Genomic DNA, 25,831 nt, shown 5'->3' on the forward strand with positions numbered 1-25,831 from the left:
ATACCTGAATTTACTAAGTAATAATTTTATTATTAAATAAAATGTCTTGGAACAAAATTAAATGTAAACATCGAGAGGTTCAATTAATCGGAACCCTTAATGGAGGACAAAGCTTCAGGTAAAAGGATGTCAGTTTAAATGTAGTACATATATCTTTGTGAAATACTGTTTTTTTTACTAAATTATCTTGTTGTAGATGGACATATAATCAAGAAAACGATGAATGGATCGGGATTTTCTCGAAAACAGTGTGGAAATTGCGTCAAAAAGATGATTGCTTACATTACCAAGTCTTAGGTTCCTTGCTGAATAAACCTACTAAAAATAAAACAAAAGTTAATAATAAAGCAGAAGTAAATAAAAACGGGTTTTTTACGAGTTTGCTTGAGAAATATTTTCGCTTGGAAGTGGATTTGGGTAATTATTACAAGATGTGGTCAGAAAGTGACGAGTTGTTTAAAACGGCCGGGCAGCAGTTCTACGGCATCAGGATGCTGGCGCAGGAGCCTGTGGAGAACCTATTTTCATTTATTTGCAGCCAAAATAACCACATATCAAGGTATACACAATTGCACATGTGGTATTTTTTTTTATTGTTAGTTCTATGAATTAGTAAAGCAATTTAAGGTACTATTTATATCTTAAGGTGCTTTAATTTTGGTGATGCGGTTCACAATTACCAAACAAACTGGAGCAGATAATATTTATTGGCATTATTACAAACTCTTTGGCCTCTTTCAGATACTAGGTAGGTACGTTAAGAATTTTGCTATTTAAAAATATATTTTTCAATGTAATATTAAAATTAAAGTCTGAGATAAATGGTCAATAGTACTTATATTTTGTAATTTGTTTATTTTTGCTATAGACATTTTTATGTAGGAAGATAAGTTTTCACATACTAGATGTGTTTAACCAATGGGTGTGTCCATTATTTCAGGATATCAAGCATGGTAGAAAAGTTATGCTCTAACTATGGAGAAGAAATCTGCACCTATGAAGGCACCACATACCATGCTTTTCCTGAAGTTGAAAAGCTATGTGAGCCGAAGGTATGCCACCTGTATAATTGATCAACTGTTCGCCCTCAGAGACGCATAGTCTTTAAGATAGTATATTCTCCATTAATTGGGCACGGGTAACACCATGACAGGGTAGTGTAGGGACCCAGGTAAGTGCACTTTGTTTTAGTTTTCATAGCATAGGCAGTGTCATAATTGTGATATTAACAGTAAAAATATTATTGGGGGTCAATCAGCAAGGCTCTGCTGTATATAGAAATATGTAGTGATGCAAATAAGGTGAGATGGAGTATCAAGGTTTATTTTGCTTAGGGCAAGTCAAACACCATGACAATTCCAAAAAGTGTTCTTCTGTGTTGTGTTCATCTCACCCCATCTCACTTTAACTTTTAATACTTCATAACTTCTTAATTATTATTCACCTTTTCATTAAAGGTGGAATCTCAGCTACGGGAGCTTGGGTTTGGCTACAGAGCCAAATTTATCCAAAAGTCAGCAGCACAAATTGTGGAGTGGGGGGGAGAGGAATGGTTCAAGACCCTCCAGGAGATGAAGTACAAGGATGCCAAGGGCGAGCTCATGAAGCTACATGGAATTGGACCTAAGGTACCTATATTACCTTTAAGGTGATGTCATTAAAACCAGGGATTTATGATTTATTGAGAGGGTGGCTCAACTGGCGCAATATACAAGAACAAAGTTCATATGTAAATATTGCGTGTATGTATGTATGAACAGAAAACTGCCATTTGATTAACAAATTAATTAATTTTAGATACAATCTGCATTAACTATATGGTATGTGGATTTGTCAAAAAAGTTTAACTGCTTTTTCAAGCCTTTTAAACTACTTTTACCTTACCTTTATTGAATGTTGTCTATTCGTCCGATTTCCTGCTTGTCGGGCCTAAATTGTATTTTTATTTTGAAGTTTTTGCCCTCCATAGTCAAAATTTTTACACAAAAAATCCATAAAATTATCTAACCTGCTCACAAAATTTCACGAGAATCTCGATTTGAGACGCATTTCTCATTTCTCCTGTAGAGGGAACAGTCACCTACGAAAGCATTTGACCCAAGTTGAAAAGGAGACCATCGCTCACGCTCGGTCAATAACATAAATTTGAATTGTTAAAAGTTTATTTTGCTTTCTCAAGCCCTACTAACTGTATGAAGCTTCTTAAACCAATCGTTTCCTTCCGCGAAATACCGTAAAACTGAGTTACTCTGAACCTTTTTTTTATATTAAATATTTTCTGAGCAGAAAAAAATATAGAACCATCTACAAGATATGAGAAATGAAATGGTTTGTCTGAAACTCTATTTAAATAAGTGAAGAAAAAAAATCTTGAAGTCACTCCTATTTCTTTCAGTTATATCCTTATTACTACTGCAACTTTTATCGAAAATATAGGAAACTTAACAATCTTTCTCACAAAACACTGTAAAATGATTTGGTTTTCTTACTTTTTGCAAATTCATAAAACTGTGCTTCAATTCCTAAAAAAATCCTTAATCCTGCTTAAGTTCCTACCATTACCCCACTCTCGTCCGTATAGTCAGTGTGGGGCAAGTCGTGATGCTAGGCGGACCTGAGCTGCGTTGCGCGCGCGAGCAAGCGAAATTCTATTTCTAACGCATAATTCTGCGCATTCGATCTTTTGCAGCGGGTGTTGCGGTGAGGGGTATAAGTTCTGCTCAATCGCGCGAGGTCGTTGGCGTAATAGAGGAATCTCAAAGCGCATTTATTTTTCATTCTTTTAGGTGGCCGACTGCATCTGCCTAATGTCCCTCCACCACCTCGAAGCCCTGCCAGTGGACACGCACGTGTACCAGATCGCGACGCACTACCTCCCCCACCTGCGCGGCCGGAAGTCCGTCACCGACAAGATGTACGCGGAGATCGGCGATCACTTCCGGAAGCTGTACGGAGACTTGGCCGGCTGGGCGCATACCGTGAGTTTTACCTTTTGTCTAGTACTAGCTACTTTGTCTGTATAAAAGTCTAAGTTTCAACCCCATTTCTGTCTCCTTAGGGTTTGAGTTTACATTTTATGCAGTAGCTACATATATTTAAAAAAAAAAAAGGTTTTTATGCTACTAATAAAATAATGAATGTAAAAGCCGTTTTCAGAAGTGCCCTAATTTATTAGCTTACTCGAGCGTTAATGTTATGTCAAACCTGGCGGCGGTGGCTGTCAAAAAACCCTGTCTATAATGGGTTAACTGAGTGTACGTTGTTTACGACTACCCCTGTTTTTTATGTCAATATGCTATTCAACTAAATAATACATGAGTAACTAATAAAACAAATTTAATATATAACCAATAGCGAATAGATGCTACTTTTGGTCCTTCGAGTTGGATCACATGGCACTCTGTGATGTGCATGGCATGTTCTGTCTCTGATATGTTTTAAACTATAAACAAGGTAAACCTTTTAAAATTCTGTATTATGTAGTACTTTAAATACTCCCTACTTGTGGTATTCCGTGACACATGTTGATGAAGTCGTGCGTAGAATCTGCCTGTTTTGTAGTAGTAAAGAACCATAATTTTGGTATTAAATATATTTCTTTTTATTTGTTTTGTAAAGGTTTGTTGAGGACAACTTATGTGTAGATCTGTTTTTATTGCAGGTACTGTTTTGTGCCGATCTAAAGAAGTTTCAACAAAATGGCGACGATGAGTGTGTTAAACCGAAAAAAAGGAAAAAATGATCTGTGATAATTAATAATATTAACAAATAAAAGTGTTGTAAGATGATTAATACTTTTATTTAATACTTCAGTTCATCCGTATTGTTATTACATAAATATAAAAAAGTATAAAAAACGTTAAACTTAAATATATTGGTGTATACATATATATACTAGCGATTCGCCCTGGCATGTGTTACACAAAACCTTAACAAATTAACATCTAAACTTTCCTCCAGAATCACTATTGATAGGTAAAAACCGCATGAAAATCCGTTCAGTAGTGTTTGAGTTTATCGCGAACACACAGACAGACGGACGCAATGGGAGACTTTGTTGTATAAGGCTTAGTGACACATTCGCAAAATAATTAAATGCATTTTCAATTTACTATTGTGATAAAAGCATCGTGAGATCCAAGATAAAATGGATTTTAAAACTATGTACCAAATGTACCACCAGCCATAAAAGTGCATGGTAACTTATGAATGAATTCATAATTTATCCATGCGATTTCGCAGCTCACTGTAGCGCTTCATTGGCGAGAGGTTTTTGATAGTATATCTGTAGTACATAACTACATATTTAAGTAAACCTTTGAGGTGTCTATTCTCAAGAGTTTGTGTTAAATTAAAATAGTATAGCAATTGTTTTGTTTGTTGTCCAAAAGGACGATTAACCCCATTATTCATAAAAACTTTACGAGCCTGAATTAGTTAAATTATGTTTTATCCCTTTCTTACAAATACATAAGTCAAAATGACAGATAAAGACAAACGATTCATAGCTAATTCAGGCTTTTAATGCGTTTATGAATAATTCGCTTCTTTGATAAACTACTAATTTGCAAGCAGATACATTTGTCTTTATCAAATCGTTTGTCAGGATTGTTATACAGGATGTTTATTTAGTCACCTGCAATAATTTACGAGCTGAATATATAGGTCATACTGAACAACTTTTACTATGGGACCTACCTCGAAATCGCGATAAAATTTTAACTTTCCCATAGAAAATGTCAAGGTCAGACAGCCAAAATGTATGAATTTGTTTTCGCGATTTCGTGGTTGGTACCATAGTAAAAGTTGCTCAGTATGATCTATATATTCACCCCATAAATTATTGCAGGTGACTAAATAAACACTATATTAATTGTTACTCTTATATGTAAGTCTGTGTCTAAGTAATAAGTATAACCTAAACTTATAACACAACCTGGAATGGTCATAAACGAATATCTTTTTGAAAGACCAATAGTGTAATATCACAATTTTAAACAGGAAATAATATACCTTAATTTCTATGAGATTTTTAACAACATGAATTGCACATGTATTTCGTCCTTAATTTCCTTTGGTTGTAATAATCTTTAGACGTATTTAGTTATATAATATATATTACCTTATTTCTTAATTAACTAAGTATAATAAATATATAACATAAAAACATAATCATACATACTTAAATCAAACAGTAATTATTAAATATATGATATACAAATTGACTTTTCTACCAATCATCATATATGAATCCGCGCGGAATTCGAAGGAAAGGCCAGTGAAGTGATCTCATTTTGTTCAATATGGTCCTTCGAGCTAGATCAGAAGGTATCAAATGTATTTAATGTGCTTGTGCCTGTCAAACCAGTACTCTCACTTCATTTACTTGATTTGGTAATATATAGAAGGGCAAATGGTCGAGGGAGCCCAGTTCTCCGACAGGTCAGTGACCTCATTTCGTTATATATGGTATTCTATCTCTATTTGAGAGTAGCATCGAATGCTTTATGATTGTGTGTCGAATGGTTACAGTATTCACTTGTTTTGCTAATAGATGACAAGGCAGTAGTCGATGAGAGCCTGTAGAAATCTCAGAGAAGGTCAGTGACCCCATTTTGTTAGATAAGCTCGTATGGTCTTTCGAGCCCGATTTGAAGGTAAAGTCACCTCGAATGGTTTAGATATGTTCGTGTCTGTAAAATCGTTATAAAATTCCCTTGCTGTGATGGGTGCTAACATATTTCTCAAATAATGCGACTCCATCTTTGATATAGTCCTTCGAGCCGGATCTGACGGACGGAAGTCGCGTCGAATGGTCTAAATATTATCGTTTGACGAATCGTTTCATTATTCACTTGTTTTGATAATATATTGCAGGGCAGTAGTCGATGAGGGCTTGTAGCGCGCGGATCTCGAACGACAGGTCGGTGACGGCAGGGGGCGTGGCTACGAGTGTGGGTGCTAGTACAGTGCTCAGATTGTGCGACCCCATCTTATTCACCTCTGACATTTGGGATACCCTGCCGAAATTAACACATGATGTTAACATTTTTTATTTAACATTAATTAAAAAAAAGTTTATTTTAAGTAGTCTCTCATTGTCATGATTGTAACTCCTCCGAGTACAATTTTTTTATACTTATACCACAATGTATTCTGGATTTTTATTGAGTAACTTACGGTTCCAAAGTCAATAACAAAACACCTGATCCTGGGTCTCAGCAGGATAAATCATCCGCCATGACATCTGCTCTATTAAGTACCAACTCAGCTATCAAAGCTTATCAGAATGCTATGATGAAATATATTAAAATGCAAGTAAGAGATTACCTGTATAAATGTTGCACCACATATTGCAGACAGTTGTAGTGAGCTTTAGGTAAAAGTTCCAAACATTCTCGCAGCATGCCCACTTGGTCTGACGGGGTCTTCATTTCTGGAAATATAAATAACTATATTAGCAAAAATTTAAAATAAATTGAATCAATTTAGAAATGACAAAATTCCGCGAGACATCCTAGGTTGTCGACAGCTCAGATTTGGTACGCATAAGTGGCAGAAGGCATGTTGCCTGCCAATGGCTGCTGGAGCAGAAAGGTTCTTTAGAGATCAGAAACCGGAATACAGACATAGCTTCCAACAAATTGGACCAACAGTCTGGTTCGCGGAGAACTGTTGGATGAAGGCAGCTCATGACTGGTTGTAGTGGAGATTCTAGCTTTACGGGCAATGAACGTTTTCCGCTTAATATTCATCTTCAAACAAGATTACTACATTAAAATTCGTCGATACTTGGACCAGGATGCCGGCTAACGGTATACAGGGTGGACTTAGGCAGACCAGAGTGGCATCTTGAGATGCACTTAAACTGGTTTTTTATTGGATAATGGAAAGCATTTGACCAGTCTCATGTGATGCTAAGTGCCGATGCGGTTTTAGCATGAATGGTTTAGATAGACTGCTCCGTACAAGGGTGGTGATGGTGACTAATCCAAGTAATACACGGTGTACTTACGCGTAGCTTGCACGAACTTGGGGTGCACGTCGTAGGTGATTAGAGGCACGGGTAACAATCGTAAGTACAACTTCAGGGTGCCGGCGACTACGTTTATGTTGCTGAACGGGCTCAGGTCGGCTGCTTCACCGTCTGAAAACATGAGATATAATAAAAAAAGGCTTTTCGTATGCCCCCAGCATTCCAAATGGCAGCTGTATTTGTAAAAAAAATTGTTCCTGCATAAATTGGGAGCTCAGGTTGACGTATTAAACATTGACATACACACACAAACAGTCAGACCGAGCAGATCTCAAGCTTAGGTCAGGATCCGGTTGTCCCTTTCAATTGTTGTCATATTTACTTGCCACTTGTAAAAATTCCACTGACCTCATTAGACCTGGTCCCTGAATTCCACTAGATCAATCACTCACCTTTGTCAAAAGCCATCTTCAACGCTTCAATCTCGTCAGCGAACCCAGACACCCGGTATATGCCCTCAGAATCCATGCCCCTGGCTTCTATCTCGCTCACACACTTGCGCACGACGAACGGCAACGTGCTAGAGTGCGCGTTCAGCAACGTTGTCAGATCTATGCCGAATACGCCACGGATCTTCTTCAAGTCGGGTACGCAGTGGTTTGGCACGCGTTCCGAGCATTTTGAATGGGCTATGAAGCCGCAATCTGGAATTTTTATAATGGTTAGAACCTGTTGTCGCTATTAGGGTCGGTACAGACGGACTGCATCCCGACTGCAATTTGTGTGGAAACTGCACGCCGACTGCAACGTCGGCGTGCAGTTCTCATACAAGTTGCGGTCGAGTTGCAGACCGCCTGTATAGGCCCTTAGGCTGCGTTTTTACCAGAGATAGCGTAGCTTGTTAAGAATCAATAGATTGCCGACTAGAGCTGCGCTAAGCGAGGATAAGCCATGAGAATTTGTAATAGAGGTGAATTTGCAAAGTAAACTTTGTAGCCACAGTAAATTTATTTCGTATATATTCGTTATGCCTTATACCTTTGGTTCATGCCCGGTAAGATGGCACCACTTTTTGATATGTAACAAATTTACACATATCAGTGAAAAAATAATGATCAAATTCAAGTAGCGTTTTAAAAGTTATAATCATGTGTCGAAAGATGGCAGTAAATTTACGCGGCTACAAAGTTTTCTTTCACAATCCACCTCTATTTCAAATTCACTTTGGGGTAAGTTAATTGATTCTATTCGTTCATACCAATCACTCGCTACGAATTCTCGCACATCTGGTGGAAACGCAGCCTTCGGTGCTGTTCTATTTAAAAATTGGACATACATATATGCAAACTTTTACCCTGATGAAAGTCCAGTGCCACTTATCAATCGTTTGCCTTCTTGCGGATCCTTTCGACACGTAATCAGACGGGAGCCAGATAATATGGAGAAGCGGATTTCGGGCATGTTGGATGAAGGATGGGGATACCCCTGGGTAGATATTGTAAAGAATGCCAGCCAAGAATCTACACAGGCGCCTATTATTAGGACGGCGGAAAATTGTGCAGAATGGAGAGCCTTGGTGCACAAAACAACGACCTCATGTGGTTGCGACCCTCAGTCACGAGGAAACGAGGAAGAAGAATTGTAGTTTAGTTGTTTAAGATAAAATTTCTTATTTTTAGATCCTTTAGCGGCCCACCATACAAGAAAAACTGGCAGTCCAAAATGGATTATTACTGCAATGTTCTGCTACCTGAGTGCAGCACTAGCACCTATTGTAAACCATAGAGTAACTTATATTACTGTGCCTTAAACTGTTTTTGACAAGTTTTCACAGATAATAAAATAGGTATGACATTGATCATTGATGCATCAAGGCGGTTTGTTTACCTACCTACCGGGAATCGCGAAGATCGTAATTTAGTTATCTGCCTCTTCATGGCTCCAATATGCAAGAGTGATAGAGAGTAAGTAAGTAAGTAAGTAAATATTCTTTATAGCACCAAAAGTAATTTTAAGGGAAAGGAGAGGTTAGATAACAAAATTTCGATTTTCTTGTTTCGCTGTAGACCCTCCGATTGTGATGGATTGTGCTAATGGCGCCCCCTACGCAGAGTTTCGCATAGTATTCCGTATGAAAGAATTTGATTTGTTTTAAAATGGAATGAAATAAAACAATAACAACTATTAGCTCCCCTTACAAGTACAATACAATAATGCGTTCAGGGCACTGACGGGGCTGCCGCGATACTGCAGCGCATCAGGGATGTTTGCGGAGGCGCAGGTGGCGTGTTTTAAAGCTACCATGCGCTTGCGAGCCGCATCCCTGGTGCGACGCGTGCGCGCCAGCTCCAATGCGTCCTGGCAATGCTCGCGGACAAGTTTTGCCGGTACATGACATTTTGCTGAGGTCTCCATGAGCCCAGCAGTACAGTCGTTGACACATTGAGATATAGGTAAAAACTGTCTGTTAATCACTGATGCGGTAAAAAATGGTTATTTTATTTCATTAATGCGTGTGTATTATAGTGTTTAAGTCTACTGTTCCAAATTAATATGTATGAGTCATTATGTTACTCGAAATTAACGAATTTTAATTTAATTTAATTTAGGGCACTTACCTCTAGCAACATGAGGTCAAAGAATTCTAGCATACTCGTGAAAGTAAAAATTCAATCACAGAGAGAGAGAGATCTTACCTTCACATTTAACACCTTGTGCAGTGAATCCCCATAGGAAATTAGCACACAGCTCGCACCAATTCAGGCCCTTGAATGTGTGAACCTTAAAGGTATGGCTTTTAGAGTATTTATTAAGCAGAGGATTGTCTTCAAGTGAGGGTGTGAGGTCTAACACAGGCTTCTTGTCTAGTTCTAAGGTGCTTGTATTGTCTGTAGTTGTTATTGGGAGTTGTCTGCTCACTCTGAAATATAATTAATATTACAAACATTAAATAAGTATTTATTTTATTTCTTTCATTAGGCGAGACAGAGCGAGCACATGCGCGAGGCAATTTCCTCACGCACAAACCGGCCGGTGTAGACATGCCTCGACCTAGGCGGCGCGCGCGTTTTCCTCGCCCGAGGCGCGAGCGCTCTGTGTGGACCCGCTTAATTAATAGTCTATTATTTCTTCAGCTTCTGTGTAAGTAAACCTTTCCGGAAGTGTAATTTGGTTCTAAAAATTAAATTTTTACATATGGTTTTGGAAAAAAATCATAATTGACATATTGACATGATGTTTAGTAGCACAAGAATTATATAAGTTTCTGCCTTAGTATATAAAACTCAATAAAAGATGAATCTACCGCATCAGAGTTTGTAAAGCATGTTATTAAACTTACTGCTGCTTTCTTTGCAAAGTGTTTAATTTCCGTCTGTTCAATGTGACATAAGGACTCTCTGTATAGCTAGTTCGTGAGTTGATCATCTCTAGGATGTGTCGCGCTTTAAGCTCCATGTGCGTTGTGATGAGCCCATCCGCCACCAGGTCATAGATGCAGTCATACCGCTTGTCTTTGAGGTAGTGGGTGCCATCGTAATATAGCTTGTAATGATGGATTTTGTCATCGAACCTGCAAAATAAGCACATTACATATTATAAATACTTTCACATTCAGTTTAGTAATAAATGCAATATTAATTAACCCTTAATTTGGCAGAAAAGAAAAAGCTTGGTTTGAATTTTTATGTGCACATTTATTTATACGTTTAAATATGTATTAAAAAATGTTAAAAAAATATTTTACTGTAAGATTTCCTGAAAATCGAGTGTACAGTATTTTTAACAAAGACGGACGCTCGACATTTTAGTACCTGGTTAAGTGTTAAATATACTACTTAACAAATTCCAAAAAAGAGTATCAAAACAAAGACAAGTAAAATATTTTTTTAGCATATAATCTAACCAAAAGACCAAAAAGAACTCTGGATCACCACTAATATTTTATTTGTTACAAAAGTCGTCAGACTCCTTACTCGTATTTGGAATAGACGTAGAGCTAATATGCCTAGAGCTAGAGCTAATATGCGTTTGGAACTTAAAACCTAAAAAGCAAAAAAAAAAAATTGTTGCAAGCTACATCTAAAGTGGAAATGGGCTGGCCATTTGTATTATATTTGGACGGAAGGTGGACCTTAAGGGTAACAGAATGGACAGGACCAAGAAAAAAACTGGGCAAGTGCGAGTTGGACTCGCGCACAAAGTGTTCCGTACCATTATTTATAAAAAATATGTTTGTTGTATGGGTGCCCCCTTTAAATATTTATTTTATTCTGTTTTTAGTATGTGTTGTTATAGCGGCAACAGAAATACATAATTTGTAGAAATTTCAACTGGCTAATTATCACGGTTTATGAGATGATGTAGTGTAGGGACGCCCGGCCGGAAGCAGGCGGGCTGTCGATCGCGTGTTGCGTTCATTCAGCCCATCGGTTTATGAGATACAGCCTGGTGACAGACTGACGGACGGACGGAAGTGTGGTAAAATCTCACAGCATAAAGATTTGTTAAAAATACTTAACAGGTTGTTTAATTTCTAATACACTGTATGTATTATTTTGTCAAAAATACTTAACAGTTGTGGCTGCTTGCTTAGGTATACGAACGGATTAATAGGTATGCTATGTAAAGTATATGTTACACTATGATTAAATATAATAATATGATGTACAGTAAAATTTCGCGTAATAAAATCGAATAAAATAAACAAATACCTGGATAAAATGCAGTGTCAAGCTTCTACTCACCATGTTCATTCACTACTAACAGATAACATTGTTGCCAGTAAGGTTTTACTTTTTTCCTTATTCTACATGATACTCTTGTTGATATATTCTATATGATATTCTTATTTTTAAATTAAGAACTTTGAATTTACGTAAAAAATAACATGCCTACATTTTTTCAAAGTAAGTTTTTAAGTATACTTGATTAAAGGTTAATATTTAAATAGATTTGCATTTCAATATTTCTAGCTTTATAAGACTTTGTCAACAACTTATTTATTCAAATAATTTAATTTTTATATTATAAATGATTTTAATTATAAATAAAAATTACATGGATTTGTGCCTAAAAGATAATCAAACAGTATTTGTAATATATAATTTATTTTAGGTTGGGTACTGAAAAGCAACTTACCTCCATGTTAAGGTGTAAAAGTCATTAAAATCATTTCCTTTTCTAATAAGATATGCACCATTCGGTTCATTTTTTAATCGTAAAGTTGCTTCTTTGTGACCCATAATGCCATGGTATTCCTTGCCGTAAAACTCGGGTTTATCTGGGCAGTTCTCGCAAATTATACGGTGCGGCTTCGGGGCTTCTAATTGAATGCGATATACTGCAAAATTAATATTTACCTTATGAGTAATTACAAAGTTATTCAGCACCTTTCACAATCGATACGATCACTATACACTTACGTTCGGGTTTCCAAATGTTTCTGAGATTTTCCATAACGAATACGTATTATTATTCTTATTTAAGATTTGTTTCACCTTTATTCCTTTTAATATCTCAAGGTAAAACGGAAATTTATCGAGGAAACGAGTAAAATAGAAAACGTAAACAACTACTTTTGACAGTTTTGACATTCTGTTTACAAAGACAGCTATAATAAAAAAAAAGTGGCTGTGACATAATCGGACAGACAGACGGACATGACGAATCTATAAGGGTTCCGTTTTTTGCCATTTGGCTACGGAACCCTAAAAAATGCATTAACTCATCATTAACCATAACAGGCGGCCTAACACCACGTACAAGGTGTAAATACTGTATGGAATAATATTTTTAGTGTAGCAACATTTCTTCTGGGTATCCCCGCCATTTTGAAAAAGTAATAGGAAACAAAGTTTTCTCTAGTCTGAAAATTAAATATTAAATTAATTTAATTTAATTATAAAAGTTAATATTTACAAGTAATTTGATATTAATTTTATGATCTAGTCTAAGCTTACTTTGCATGTGACGTTGTATATGGGATTTGTAAGGAATGTTATGATGGTGGATGGTATGTAGGTATGCAGTGTATTTAGAAATACAATAAATAAAGAAGCGGCATTTGTATTATTTATTTTGTCTCAGCATATTTCATTGGTACATTGTTAAAGATTTATCCATTATAGTGTTTGCCATAGTTCATCATTAAATATAATATACAACTCTTTATTTTAAATTATGCACACATGAATGCACGATTAATATACATAATTTATATTATTTCGTATAAATAACCATACACGGTACAAGTCGTGATAAAAGATATGGATACAGATTTATAACAATGTATAAACAAGTGAACAACTTTGAACGGTGTTAGAAATAACGCTAGATATTTATTAATGATAGAAAATGTTCAAATAGTACAGGTTATACATACATTATATAGATATGTAGCGTAGTGCTTAGCTAAAACATTCGCAGGCGCGCATTATGTACAACAACCGAATTATACATACATAGTTATACATTCACGTGGACTAATCAGTTGCAATACATTTTACATACGAATGGTTATTATTAGGAATCGCAAGCTAATTCTGGATTTATATGTTAAAAGGTTTAAACTGGGTATACCGAAGCGATTATTTAAAGGACTTAATATGAATCCCTTGTACGAAGTGAGCAATCTTGAAATAGCCTACTCGAAGCGCGCTCCTGGCGGCCAGTCACCACCTGTGAGCCATTATAACCATCCGACCTAAGCACCCGTTCAATTAAAAAAAAGTTTGGCAACGGCAAACTAACAGGAAAGGGAATAGACATTATAAGACCGCGTGTGGTCGTATTAACACGAAGTATATGCACCATGTTTTTAGCACTGGGGTGTCGATTTTCAAATGTAACAGTTGACCTAGTGTAATTGTGAAAATAGTCCTTGATACCAGTTTGATATATTGTTATGTGAATACGTTAGGTATTGACTTTCTCTCCTTAGCAGTGACAAATTGTTATGCCAAACTTTTTTTCGCTTGTAACAGACACTTCAATCGTTAACCATTTTACAATGTACAACAGTTAGAGTTTAAGTTTAATTGCCAACGCATAATAAACAATTTTAGTTAACGATCTAAGATACCGTTATTTAAAGTCTTCTTTTCTTAGCACAAAATATGATGATGCGGGATATAAATAAATACCTATTAACAGGCATCTTGGCTAAACTTTCATGGACACAGGTTTGTCAAATGAGGGACGAGCTAACCTTCCATTTCTAATTAGGCAAGGTTTCATTTATTAACACATTCAAATCCAACGATCCAACATCAATTCAATAATGAATTTCATAATAACACAAAATCTGCCCGCAAAGACAAACACAGCTGTCGCGTAACACTTATTTTGTACGCTTAGTGTCTTAAGCGAATGAAAACATTAATTTCACTAAAACATATTTACAATTTTCACTAAATCAGTAGATCACTGACATTATTCAGCATCTATAAAGCGCTTCACGCACCTTAAGACGAAAGGGGACGACCGCCCCCAAAACTGCTTTTCCATATAAACGTAAGTAGTCCCCATTTTACTCTCTGGATATTATTGAAAATATTTTTACACAATTTGATGTGTTTTAATCATAGCTATGCCCGACCGTTTGATTTTTTTCGATATTTTTAATATAATAAGAATTATGAGCATTGAAAATTTGTATGATACTTACCTGTTTTTCGCTCCTAACTTTTACAATAATTATAGAATCGAAATCGATGTCATTTGATATTTACCACTAGCTTTTCGGCAAAGGAAAACATCGTGAGGAAACCTACATACATCTGCGAAGAAATTCAAAGGTGTATGCGAAGTCCCCAATCCGCATTGGGCTAGCGTGGGGACTATAGCCCGAGCCCTCTCGCGCATGAGAGGAGGCCTCTGCCCAGAAGTGGGCCGTATATAGGCTGAATTATTATTAACAAAACGAAAAAAAAAACAAACTGTTGGGCATAGTTATGACTAAAATACATAAAATTCGGTAAAAATATTTTTCATAATGTCAATGTCAAATCAATATATCCAGGAGGAAAATGAGGACTACGTTTGTTTTTTTAAACGATAAACGCTGCGTTGAACGCATGCGATCAACGGATGTAGGAAAAATGACAATGTCGCTTCGTTTACCGCGTAACATAATGTAGTGTCATTAGATGATCTAATGTAAAATGGATGTGCGGCAAACGCATCGCGTTTAACGCTGCGTTTATCGCGTATAACAACCGCGCGCTTTAAGTTAGGTATGTGAAGCGCTAAAACATTACACAAGTCAAAAAACTGAGAGATTACCGCGAAAATCTAAATTTCGCACCTTATTCTGGTCTATTCTCATTTGTCCCCACCCCATGCGCACAAATGGGAATGAAACTATTCCCATCTGTGGACGGCGGGGACAAATGAGTATGAGTTCTTCCCATTATTTTTAGCAACTGTCCATCTGTGCCTAGCCGGTATAATTGGGAATGAATCGTTAAAAATGTCAGCGATCTACATCAAACATGATCGTGAATGAACACATAATATTTGTGTCAGTACTCTTATAATAGTTGACTAAATTAACCTTAATTAAACCATAGAACCAATAGGATATCATTTAAAATAACGTAATATTATTAAGTAACAATTCCGTCAGAAATTCAGAATGGACACACAATTTGTTTCATTTTTTTTTCCCCTAAGTAACTTTAATAGGGCTTCCGAATTTTTTTCGGTGTTAGTGCATAATGAATGTCGTAAACGATTGCATTTGTATTAACCATTATCGCGACTACACAAATGGGGTACATAAATTGTTATCCCTTTTAAAGCAGCTTAGCTACTAAATGCTTCTGCGTAGCACGCAGCAGGCTAATCTCGTAAGAGGATAATATTTAATAATGCTACGCGCGCGCACACATCATGCCTGCGCGCTGAAAGGGGCTCAAAAGACTAATAGACTAAGTCTTGTAGTCATAAACTAAAAACAATTTATAGGATGATTTAGTATAAATACCTCATTTTGGTCTAACTGAAACATTACCTAGTATTTCCAAGGAGTAAAGATAGCTGTCTCTTATAATTTTCGTCTTAATAAACAGGCTTTTTTCGACAGCTATAAGTTACGAAGGAAAACAATTTGAAGTTAGACCTCTTCGAAATTTCTTAGTGATAAATGACGCAGAATTATTAATGTAGTACAATTATTATTATTAGAATGATAAAGATGGTATCACGTCTACTATCACAGAATATTATTATTTCGAGAATATCGTGGGGGCGTGCTGACGCTCGCACAAAATGCCTACTTCAGATAGTTTAAGTTGTTAACGTTGTTACACTACCTTCAAAAATATGCAGGAATTATTACAATAATGGTGATATCACTTTGATGTACGTGAATATGATCAATTTATAATTATTTTCTGGCAGTTTCACTCGGTAAGGCCCGGACCATAAACTATTCAATTTGGTTCCGTCTGAACAAATTCGCGAACCATATTAGCAGTTCGTGTGCTTTTATTGTGACGTCACCAGTGAGAACAGTGTACGTTGACATGCCTGGTGAGCTGTGGCGAACCTACAGGACACACTTGTGCTGTGGAAAGCGATGGATTGCTTGCAGTATCTGGTCAAACACGTCAACGGACTCTTAGATGTCGCCTGCAGCAAACTCGAGCATCCTCAAAGTCTTTTAAGTACAGTTCTTGGTCAGAAGGACGGTTGCAACAGGACATCTTTGCACTTTTGTATATTATTATTTTACCCGAAACAGACTAGTTAAGTATTTCAAACAATATTTATAAAAAGAGAGATTTAAAGGTTTAATTCCTGCTTGTAAGTAAGGAAACCTCACAGCTAGCGATCGTAAACGTAACGTAGAAAATCACAACAACTATGCCACGAGGACTGTAAAGTAACAACTAGACAATAACTTCATTATAATTTCATATCTATACATACGACAATATGCAGTTACAATGCTATAATGTGTAAACAATTTATATAATCTAACAGACGGGCAAGATGTCCGAGAGATAGAAAACGTACACGACTAATTCGAGGCGGATGACTCCACCCCGACCGTGGAGAGGTAACTATCGAGACAGCACTAATATTGAATATTCACTAGACTGTGCGTTTATTGAATTCATTTAATATTTACATTTCTTACAGTACTCTCGTCGGCGCGTAGCACCGTTCGGTCAGGGCGCGATAATACCAAACACGGGCCCGCTGGCGCGCGCGGCCGGTCCGCCGCGGCCGTCACGCGGCGCGCGGCGGCTCGGCGCCGCGGAGCCCGGGGCGCCGCCATTATTTGCCGCCCAGCCCGAACTTCATGAAGATCAGCTCTTTGCCTTTGCTGAGGATGTCGCCGCCGGGGGCGGTCATCTCGGTGAACTTCTGCATGAGGTTGGGCTGGGAGGTGGGCGGCTGCTGCTGCGCGGGCGTCTGGAGCGGCCTGCACGGCCGGCTGCGGGACCACGGCGGGCCCGGCGCGGCGCGCGGGCGACGCGGCGGCGGGCGGCGCGGCGGCGGGGCTGTTGCCGAGCGAGCCCAGCGCGCCAACGCCGCCCAGCCCGCCGGCGGCGGGCGACTGCACGGGCGTGCCGACGTTACCAGCGCTCGTGCGCGCGATCGTGCTCGCCGGCGCCGGCGCGCTCGCTGCGCCTCTCGCCCTCGCCTGCTGCATCCCACCACATTACTCATCGCGAATATCAGGACAGATCACACGTAGTGTAGTGCTCTAGCCATGAAGATCCGTTATCACCGTAACATAGCATCCATGAGATGCTTGTGGTTACTTAATTATTTTTTTATTGAAAACTAATAGCGTGGCTGGTGGATACTTTGTCACTGGTGAAAAGCGTAACCATCAATAAGCCCTTTGAGGAACGACCAAAAATATATTGCCCGCAATAACGGCAAGTGTGATCTAAGCGTGATTTTCGATAGTAGCAATGCATTTTGTCGATCTTTCACTCTTAGTCAGTTGTAACATTCACATCACAGGTATTTAGAGTTACGACGACTATTTAGTTTTTGTGGTGAAAGCAGTTCTGCATAAAAGTGAGGAATAGAACTAAAATCAGTCGACAAAATTCATCGCAAGGGAAAGATTTGTTTCATTGCAAATATTTTGTGAAAACTAGCCACTAGTTCTTTAACAATTCAGTTTATTAATTTAATAGTAATGATTATTAAATTCATTAACAGCCGATCTCTCTTTCAATCGAATGTAATTTTCCTGTTTTCATGCATAATGATTAAGTATCTACTTTTAATAATATATTCACTTTAAAAATACTTACAATTTGTACAGGAATACTCAGATATATCGTATATAAAAAAAAATGTGCAATAATTTTAACATGCATGCCATTCAATAAAGCCAGTGAGAGATGCTTAGAGGGAAATGTTATTAATTAGATGAAAAATATACTTTCCGGTATTCAATGTTTGGAGACTATTAAGTTGAAATTGTAGGTCCACATCATGCTTTAATCAACTACTTATTTACAACATAAAGCATTCAAAGATTATGAAGCGCTATACGATTACTAATAGTAATAAAAATGCTGGCAAACTATCAACATATTACAATAAGACGTTGATATTTAGAAAATTCTGTAAACACTCCCATTTGATATTATTAATATTACCTAATAATCGCATAGCACTTGAAAAAACACACTCACAGGCCTCTGAGAGATTGTCATTGCAATACGGTGAATGGTCTATGGTATATCTGATGTGAGTGAAGTATACGCCAGTGTCAGTTTGTACTAGTCGCTGTATATGGCCAGTCTGGCATGATGCTAGTGATGTTCGGCAATGCCGAGCGTTGGCGTCGGACTATCAGACTACCAAACGCCCTCAAGATACACTGAGCGTAACAATGAATCGCAAGGTAAACATATACAAATAAACAAAATAATGAAGAAAAGAAAGTGAGAAAATAAATTTAGAGAGATGAAGTGACAGTTTAACTAAAACGACTAGAATCGTTGCATAGTATATTTGAAACAGTATTGTTGTGGGTCGAATATATACTGTATTATTTTTACCTGAGAATTCACCTGTTCTGGATTACTGGCGCAAGTGTTGTGGTCTAACTGAGAAGGGGGAAGAGGGCAGGCATCTAGCAAACAGACAATACACACAACATATATAGTGACCACAGACAACCACTCGAATCTTGGATCACACCTCACGCACGTCGTGACTTCTGTGCTGAGTATGTTGCGTGTATTTGTTCAGAGCCTACCCACTCTCGTGGATCTAACGACCGTACCGGCAGTCGGGTCGCACGTGAAAATAAAATAAAAACAGGACAGATAGTTGGATAGATAACGCAGACAAAAATAATATGAAGGTGTCCTTAAACGCATTGTGACGAGAACATTGTATTATTGTTCTCGAGCTTGTGTAAACAGGGATTTGACAGGCTTGTTAGTTAAGGCAGTTATGGTAAATCCGAGTGAATCCAGAACGTTCTTTGAACGATGTTTGTGACTGTGTAATCCAAGATAGTGTAAATTAGCAAAGTGTACACCAAGAGTCTTTGTGCTCCGTAGATTGCAACCGGACTCGCGTTGTACAAAAACATCCCGTTTCAATTAACATTTTAGTATTATTTCAGACATAGGTATAATTAGATAGTCTTATCTGTTAATTCCAGTTCAGAATGAAAATTGTAATCTCACAAAGTTATCGAAAAATATTAATTATCAATATGACCTAGAGCAAATAGTTATTCCTATGTAGAACCGCGAGCTAAGTCTTGATCACACCTATCGTGCTTTGTACCATTAAATGCACAGGAAAATGCTGTATCATTCGGTGTGACCAGGACGAAAGGGATGGTACCGGAACGTAATCTCGAGACTAAACTCGTGACCCGCCTGTGCGAGTCCCGTCGCAATCGCAACACCGTGTACAGGAAAGATGATAGAGGATACCAGAGCGAAATAGCTAGCGTCTCTCAGTAGTCACATAGCAAGTCCAAGGTGCAAACATGAAACACTCAAAGCTCTCAGTGATCTGAACCGAACCTAATCGTCATCACTGAACTTACCAAACTTTGTCTTTATTATCTTTATACAGCTAACAGGGAGAGTAACTAGGACAGCGAATATTGAAAAGCCGGTCGCGGCTAGGGTTACCATCAGGAAGTCGAAGGGATAGGCGAGAAAGGACGCGGGAACTTTAGCCGTTCTAAAATAACTCATACCCCACAATTATTTAGATTTTGAAGACTTAAGAGGAGGATTTTTTTTTCATCTTCAAAGTCCAGAAATGGAGAACGTAACTGATTTGTGTGAGGTCGTTAGTGAAAATAAAGTTAAATCTTAAAAATCGAAAAAGTGGAGGGTACGGTTTTTAGAACGGCCCACCTATATCACCGTGTTACGATGCGAGCCTTGGGTCCACCTGTGGCCTTTTGCAGCGTTCTTTATCAGGTGCCGGTAACCCTAGTCGCGGCTCTACACAGTACATAGAGAATGTGGAATAGTACCTTTCCTCTGCTGGTTGCGCGGCGCGGGCGCCACGTTGTCGCGCGGCGGCGGCGGCGGGCCGCGCGCGCCCGGGCCCGGCGCCGCGCCGCCGCCGCGCCCGCGCAGTGCCGCCCCGCCCCTGCCACCCACAGCGCCTGACAAACAAAATCAATTTAGTCTGATGTACACTTAGCCCATGTGGTTTGCACCGGAACAGTGTTTGCCCATCAATGAGAATGATAATTCAGATAATTGTACTGCTTACCAGTATGTAAGTACATACATCATATCTGGCAAGACTGTTTTGTTTGAGTAGGTACTAAATTGTGCAATATTAATTGGGATTAAAGAGCTTCTGCACTAGATCTTATGGGCTAGTTTTTATTTTATTTCTGTCGACCCAGAGGTTCCGGGCACGAGCTCGCGTATCCATCTTCGCCTATTGGACATCTAAGACTCTGTGCACCATCCTTGTCCAGACTGGCCGGTGTTCGTAGGTATACTGGTCGTTGGGCTCGACTGCATCGCTAAGTTACTGCGGAAAAGCAACTGTAGAATTGAATGTCGTCCACTGGATAAAACTGTGTATCAACTTTGTCCAGACAGGATGGTGCCCACAGAATACGGTCGTTGGGCTTAAACGTATCGGCAAGTTACTGCGAACAAGCAGCTGTAGAATCCAATGTCTTGTCCATGTCCAGGCTGGCCGGCGCTAGCGTACTGGTCGTGGGGTTCTGCGCGGAAGAGGCTGGGTACAAGTACAAGCCCGCGCACGGCGTTTATCTTCGCCATTAAGAAACTGTCGTCATCCATCTACCGGCTAAGACAGTTTGCACCAACACCAACCTTGTCCAGGCTGGCCAGTGCCCGCGTACTGGTCGTTTGGCTCTGCGAGGAAGTTGCTGGGCACGAGCCCGCGCACGCCATCTATCTCCGCCATGAAGAAGCCGTCGTCGTCCATGTCTCCGTACACGTGAATTATCTGCCCCGTGTGGAAACTTAGCTCCGCCTGGAAAGATAAGTAATTTTAGTTTAGTTTTCATTAAGTAAACAGCGAGATAGGGGATGTTGGTTGCAGATCACTTTAAAGAGCACTTTTTCATCTTCGTTTGCACTAGTGGAATTTTAAGGAGGTAAGTAGATTAGAGTTAATTAGCTATGATTTTATTTATAATATAAAGGTACCTATATTTACGAAAGCAATCTAAATTATTAAAGCACAGCTCATGCAGGTCATATAGACGTAGGTAGCTGATAGATTACTTTATCGTATCGTACGATGTACGGACTGGTTTGAGGTACGAGTCTGTCAAGCGGTCAAGCGGTTGTCTAGCTAGCCAGCCTTCTACCTCTATATTGTAGAACATAAATTATGCAGTTGCACATACATCAGCATCCACGTTAGGGCTCAGTTCCTGCGGGTCGTAGTCGAACAGCGCCACCATGCGGCGCACAGGCTGGTTCGCGTACGAGTCCGTCCATCGATCGCGGGGCTTGCTGGCCGCCGCCTGCCCCGCGTCCGCCTCCGACACCTCCACCACCATGTTGTGCGGCACATAGCCCCGTCGCCCGCGGCACTCACCCCAGAAGAAACCGTCTGCGTCCTTGTCTCCCCACACCTGTAAAGTGGAAACGAAGTGGTATATGTTTGTATGTAGTGTACATACTAAATCGATACTGGTGATTGATCTCAAATTTTCTTGACACGTTAAACAATAAGGCTTTATGTTACCGGCGCAATAGCACACCTTGATGATGTCTCCATCACTAAACGGCAGTTCTTCATCGCAGCTCTCCGGGTTAGGGCTCATAGTTGCCGGGTCGTAATCGAAGAGCGCCATGAAGTACCGACTTCGTTTGGACTGCGGGTGCTGCTGCGGGTGGCGCGGGGCGGCGCCCCTCGGCCCCTGTGGGGCGCCCCCGCGCGGCCCGTACGCGCCCTGCTGCCCTTGTTGTTGTTGTTGCTGTGGACGCGATCACACGTTACATTCAGACCAATCCCGTGACAGCCAGCAGGGAAGTGGGCAAAGGAAGTATGTAAAAGCCTTATCGAAACAAAAAAGTCCGAATTCAATAATATTCGGAGAAGGATGACCTTGTTCACACGTTTATTGTTCTTTTCAGGTAAACCAGGCGGTGTGAACAAGCTCGTTCCTTTGCGAACTTTTTGGCAAATTGAATAAGTATTGTAAGTTAGGGTAATATCAGGAGCGGGAAAGTGTGGAACCCGTGACTGCACAGGAGACTTAACGACGTTTTCCGAACTCCCCCGCTCCAGACCTTGCCCCAACTTACCTTAATTGTTTTTATACTCTCGCTGCCAACTTCCCTGCTGGCTGCCGCGAAAGTGAGCTGAAGAAATTGTTCCCTAAAAGACAAGCATTAGAGGTTCATCGCAAAATGCAAGCAGAACTGTTCAATAAGACTTGAGTTGTAATAAGGTCAGAAAGTTACAAGTTGAAAAATTAACTACGAATAGGTACAACATGCCTCAATGTCACGAAGAAAAATTTAAAGAATGCTTTTCAAAAGCTGATCAGGGCAATTAAAAAATGAAGTTAGTAATGATTAGGAAGGTGAAAGAACCTGGTGGGGATTAGGAGGGCGGCCCCTCTCGTGGTGGTTCCTCGGCGGGGGTTGGTTGTAGGGCGGCATGGGGCCGGCCGCGGGCCCCGGGGCACCAGGGTACGGAGGCTGGCTACTTGGGTACTGGCCGGCTGGCTGTGGTTGATAGGGGGGTTGCTGCGTGCCATGGTAGGCTTGTGTATTCGGGTACGGCTGACCCGATGGCTGCTGCGACGCTTGCGCTGGTTGGGACGGTTGCTGCTGACGTCCGTACGAACCAACACATTAATAAGGTTAGATTTTCCATAACAAAGCCAATAGCAATAGTTCAAGCTCATAGCCACAATAACCCTTCATCGGCCTTATGCGTCAAGCGATAAAAACGTTACCTTCTCCTCGGGCGATAAATAGTAAAAGACATTCCGTTGTAGCTCTAGTCAACCCCCATGCACAACGAAAGCTAGCGTGCAGCGCTTACACTTGGAACCAATCATTCAATAGCAGATAATACAATAAGTTAGTCGATCTTAATTCAGAAGTGTTTGACAATAAATGCGTTTAAACGGTTAAACAGAATGACTCGTCCGGAATTCGTCGGTTAGTATATCGTTATTGAGTTTTAGCACCCCGCCTAAGTCCTTAAGTTAACATTTATAGGTCGAGTGTGGTGGTGTGTGACGAGAGGTGTAGGTTGAGTGTCGCATCGAAGCCAAGACAACATGCAGGAACAACCATACAAGACGGCGCGCATGCTCGAGTGAATGATCTGTATCGAGTGCTGTGGTGTGGTCAAGGTTCTGGACTGGCCTAACGAGCGTCGGCCGGGCCTCGTGGAGTGCTTGTGTCACCCTGCGTGTCGGACGTCGGACATTGAGGACGTACAGTTACAAGTGAAGATGACAACACAGATACACCGAAAAGTGGAAACTCGTGATTGGGATAAATTCCGCAAAAAGTTGAAATTGAGAGAGCTTTGTGATAGGTGAGAACATCGATGACAGCTAGGAGAGATCGCAGACCTGCTGGCGGCGGCGTTCGTCGTCCTCACTACCCAGCTCCGCCGCTCCCTCTTTAGTGATTTCGATGGCCGGTATCCCCGATTGCTGATACCACACGGTCATTCAATATTTAGCATAGAACAAATTTACTCTCAAACAGGATAAAAGAATATCAAATTAAATGTTTTATGGATACAAGTGCTGTCGGGATGGTCCATGTTGATGGCTGATGGAAACAAAAAGTTGGCATGGCGTCGCTCGTGATCGTCACATGGAGCTCGTTGCGTCAACACATTTGATACTATACTTATAGTTAGAACAACATGAAGCAGTTTCACTGACGCGTGTCTTAAAGTAGGGTGTACAGACACTACGAGTAGAGCAAGTGAAGCCGTTCAGGAAGCGAAGTGGAAAGTGAAAGATCTTATTAGCCGTGGAAGCGACTTTTCCAATAGCTCGCTGAAGCTACTCTTTGGTTAATCATTTTATTATATTTCCCGTTATCCTCATGTGTTATCTAACGCCAGATATTTGATGCGAGTGACATTTGATGTGTTTATGAGTTCGGATTGATAGTATGAGTATGATTTGGATGTTAACTGTCATAGTATCTAGAAATACAGGTTAGTCTTAAAAGATCTCTACAAATTCAAGAGCATTTCATTACTGAAAAGTAGAATTTAAGAATGATTGTCACTATGTATTGCTTGTACTTGAAGTAATGTATCTTTTATCCCTCCATGAATCTATTAAAACTTCTAATATAAAATCATTCACTGAAATAGTCGAGGAGAAAGTTAAAGTTTCCATATGAACATAACTAATGTATGCGTAAAATATATATCTCAGTTTTCTACAATCTTGTTTCGTCTACTTTTAATGTGAATATAATATAGAAGCGGGTAAATATTTATTTCATATGCTGATTATATGACTACTTTAGTATGTATAATACGATACTATTAGAAAACGGGCACACTGTGTAAGTTGATAACCAAATAATATCTGAACTCATTACATAACTAATAACTCAAACAAAAGGCACTCTCAAAACAAACTCATTCTAAACAAACTAAACTGGTGAATAAGAACGTTAGAAAGAAACATAAGAAGATATTTGAAAAGACGTGTTAAAATTCCTTACCGAAGGGGTTATTTTGTCGAATATACTCTTTAGGAGGCCTGTGCCGAATCCACTCGCGGGCTACGGAAAGGTGTAACAGTTATGTGAGAGAGCGAGGTTAGGTTAGACTATAGGTGGCATGATTCTATCATGAGCTTCATGAATGGTCTGTCTGTGTCACAAAGTACAAGCTCTTTAACTGTTCTAAGTAGGTATATTTGTAAGGTGTCGTGCGTTGTATCGGGTATCGGCCAATAGCACTAGCACTACTACTGATCTAGTCGCAAGCAGTAGGTTGCATTTAATTTTGAACGTTCGAGCCGAGTGCATAGCTATCGATGTCGCGCGTGGTGGTGTCGCGTCGCGCCCGCTCCGGCGCCGCGGATACTACACGGACTGGACATGTAGGAGATGCCAGCGACAGAACCACAGGAGATAGTATAAAGAGTGCAGTTTGCAACACTGATGTCACGCGACAAACCGTCCCAGGCCGACCATTGCAACGCCAAGATAATATCAACACCAAAGAAGCATGGTCGCCAGGACCGTTTGTCGCGTTAGAAGAGAGCATATGACACTGATAATTATAATATGATAGCTAAAGACACAGACGAAGAAGATCTTCAGAGATAAAATCAAAATATGAAGCTCATTTACATACTTGACCAATATCATATTAAAGAAAATGTACTGGCGAACT

At 39.5% G+C, this 25,831-nt stretch overlaps 3 protein-coding genes across 14 annotated transcripts in view; 1 reads left to right on the plus strand and 2 right to left on the minus strand.

Moving 5' to 3' along the window:
- Window position 1: 1 nt before the first annotated feature.
- Window positions 2-3,788, plus strand: LOC133528997 (N-glycosylase/DNA lyase). The gene is made up of 6 exons (XM_061866564.1): window positions 2-118; window positions 197-559; window positions 941-1,052; window positions 1,458-1,628; window positions 2,787-2,978; window positions 3,662-3,788. The coding sequence occupies exons 1-6, from the start codon at window positions 42-44 to the stop codon at window positions 3,740-3,742; spliced, it is 996 nt and encodes a 331-aa protein (XP_061722548.1). The 5' UTR covers window positions 2-41; the 3' UTR covers window positions 3,743-3,788.
- LOC133528996 (beta-chimaerin) lies at window positions 3,784-12,887 on the minus strand. Its single transcript, XM_061866563.1, has 8 exons — window positions 12,400-12,887; window positions 12,116-12,317; window positions 10,317-10,547; window positions 9,673-9,896; window positions 7,429-7,680; window positions 7,016-7,147; window positions 6,331-6,436; window positions 3,784-6,020 (listed from the first exon to the last, which is right to left on the minus strand). Exons 1-8 carry the CDS (start codon window positions 12,431-12,433, stop codon window positions 5,852-5,854), a joined length of 1,350 nt encoding a protein of 449 aa, XP_061722547.1. The 5' UTR covers window positions 12,434-12,887; the 3' UTR covers window positions 3,784-5,851.
- Window positions 12,888-13,026: 139 nt separating this feature from the next.
- The window catches only part of LOC133528995 (peripheral-type benzodiazepine receptor-associated protein 1), a 45,257-nt gene continuing 32,452 nt past the window's right edge, over window positions 13,027-25,831 (minus strand). For 4 of the 12 annotated variants that reach the window (XM_061866551.1, XM_061866553.1, XM_061866562.1 and 1 more), the window contains 9 exons: window positions 25,153-25,212; window positions 24,030-24,113; window positions 23,032-23,271; window positions 22,194-22,409; window positions 21,834-22,064; window positions 21,292-21,454; window positions 20,466-20,600; window positions 19,015-19,088; window positions 13,027-17,633 (listed from right to left, as the gene is read on the minus strand). In XM_061866551.1, coding sequence (XP_061722535.1) covers window positions 17,097-17,633; window positions 19,015-19,088; window positions 20,466-20,600; window positions 21,292-21,454; window positions 21,834-22,064; window positions 22,194-22,409; window positions 23,032-23,271; window positions 24,030-24,113; window positions 25,153-25,212 — 1,740 coding nt within the window. In that variant the 3' untranslated portion in view covers window positions 13,027-17,096. The remainder of the gene's footprint in view (window positions 17,634-19,014; window positions 19,089-20,465; window positions 20,601-21,291; window positions 21,455-21,833; window positions 22,065-22,193; window positions 22,410-23,031; window positions 23,272-24,029; window positions 24,114-25,152; window positions 25,213-25,831) is intronic. The other 8 variants (XM_061866557.1, XM_061866554.1, XM_061866552.1 and 5 more) reach the window with 7 other exon arrangements.

This window comes from Cydia pomonella, chromosome 20, assembly GCF_033807575.1.
Source record: "Cydia pomonella isolate Wapato2018A chromosome 20, ilCydPomo1, whole genome shotgun sequence".
In the NCBI taxonomy this organism is placed as follows: Eukaryota; Metazoa; Arthropoda; class Insecta; order Lepidoptera; family Tortricidae; genus Cydia; species Cydia pomonella.

Excerpts from the sequence above, each read along its gene's own strand:
- LOC133528997 (XM_061866564.1), top strand. The coding sequence starts at position 42 with ATGTCTTGGAACAAAATTAAATGTAAACATCGAGAGGTTCAATTAATC. Across the intron at positions 560-940 it reads CAAAATAACCACATATCAAG|GATATCAAGCATGGTAGAAA; the intron begins GTATACACAATT and ends CCATTATTTCAG. Across the intron at positions 1,053-1,457 it reads AAAAGCTATGTGAGCCGAAG|GTGGAATCTCAGCTACGGGA; the intron begins GTATGCCACCTG and ends TTTTCATTAAAG.
- LOC133528996 (XM_061866563.1), bottom strand. The coding sequence starts at position 12,433 with ATGGAAAATCTCAGAAACATTTGGAAACCCGAAC. Across the intron at positions 12,318-12,399 it reads AAACATTTGGAAACCCGAAC|TATATCGCATTCAATTAGAA; the intron begins GTAAGTGTATAG and ends TTAATTTTGCAG. Across the intron at positions 7,681-9,672 it reads ACAAGGTGTTAAATGTGAAG|ATTGCGGCTTCATAGCCCAT; the intron begins GTAAGATCTCTC and ends TAAAAATTCCAG.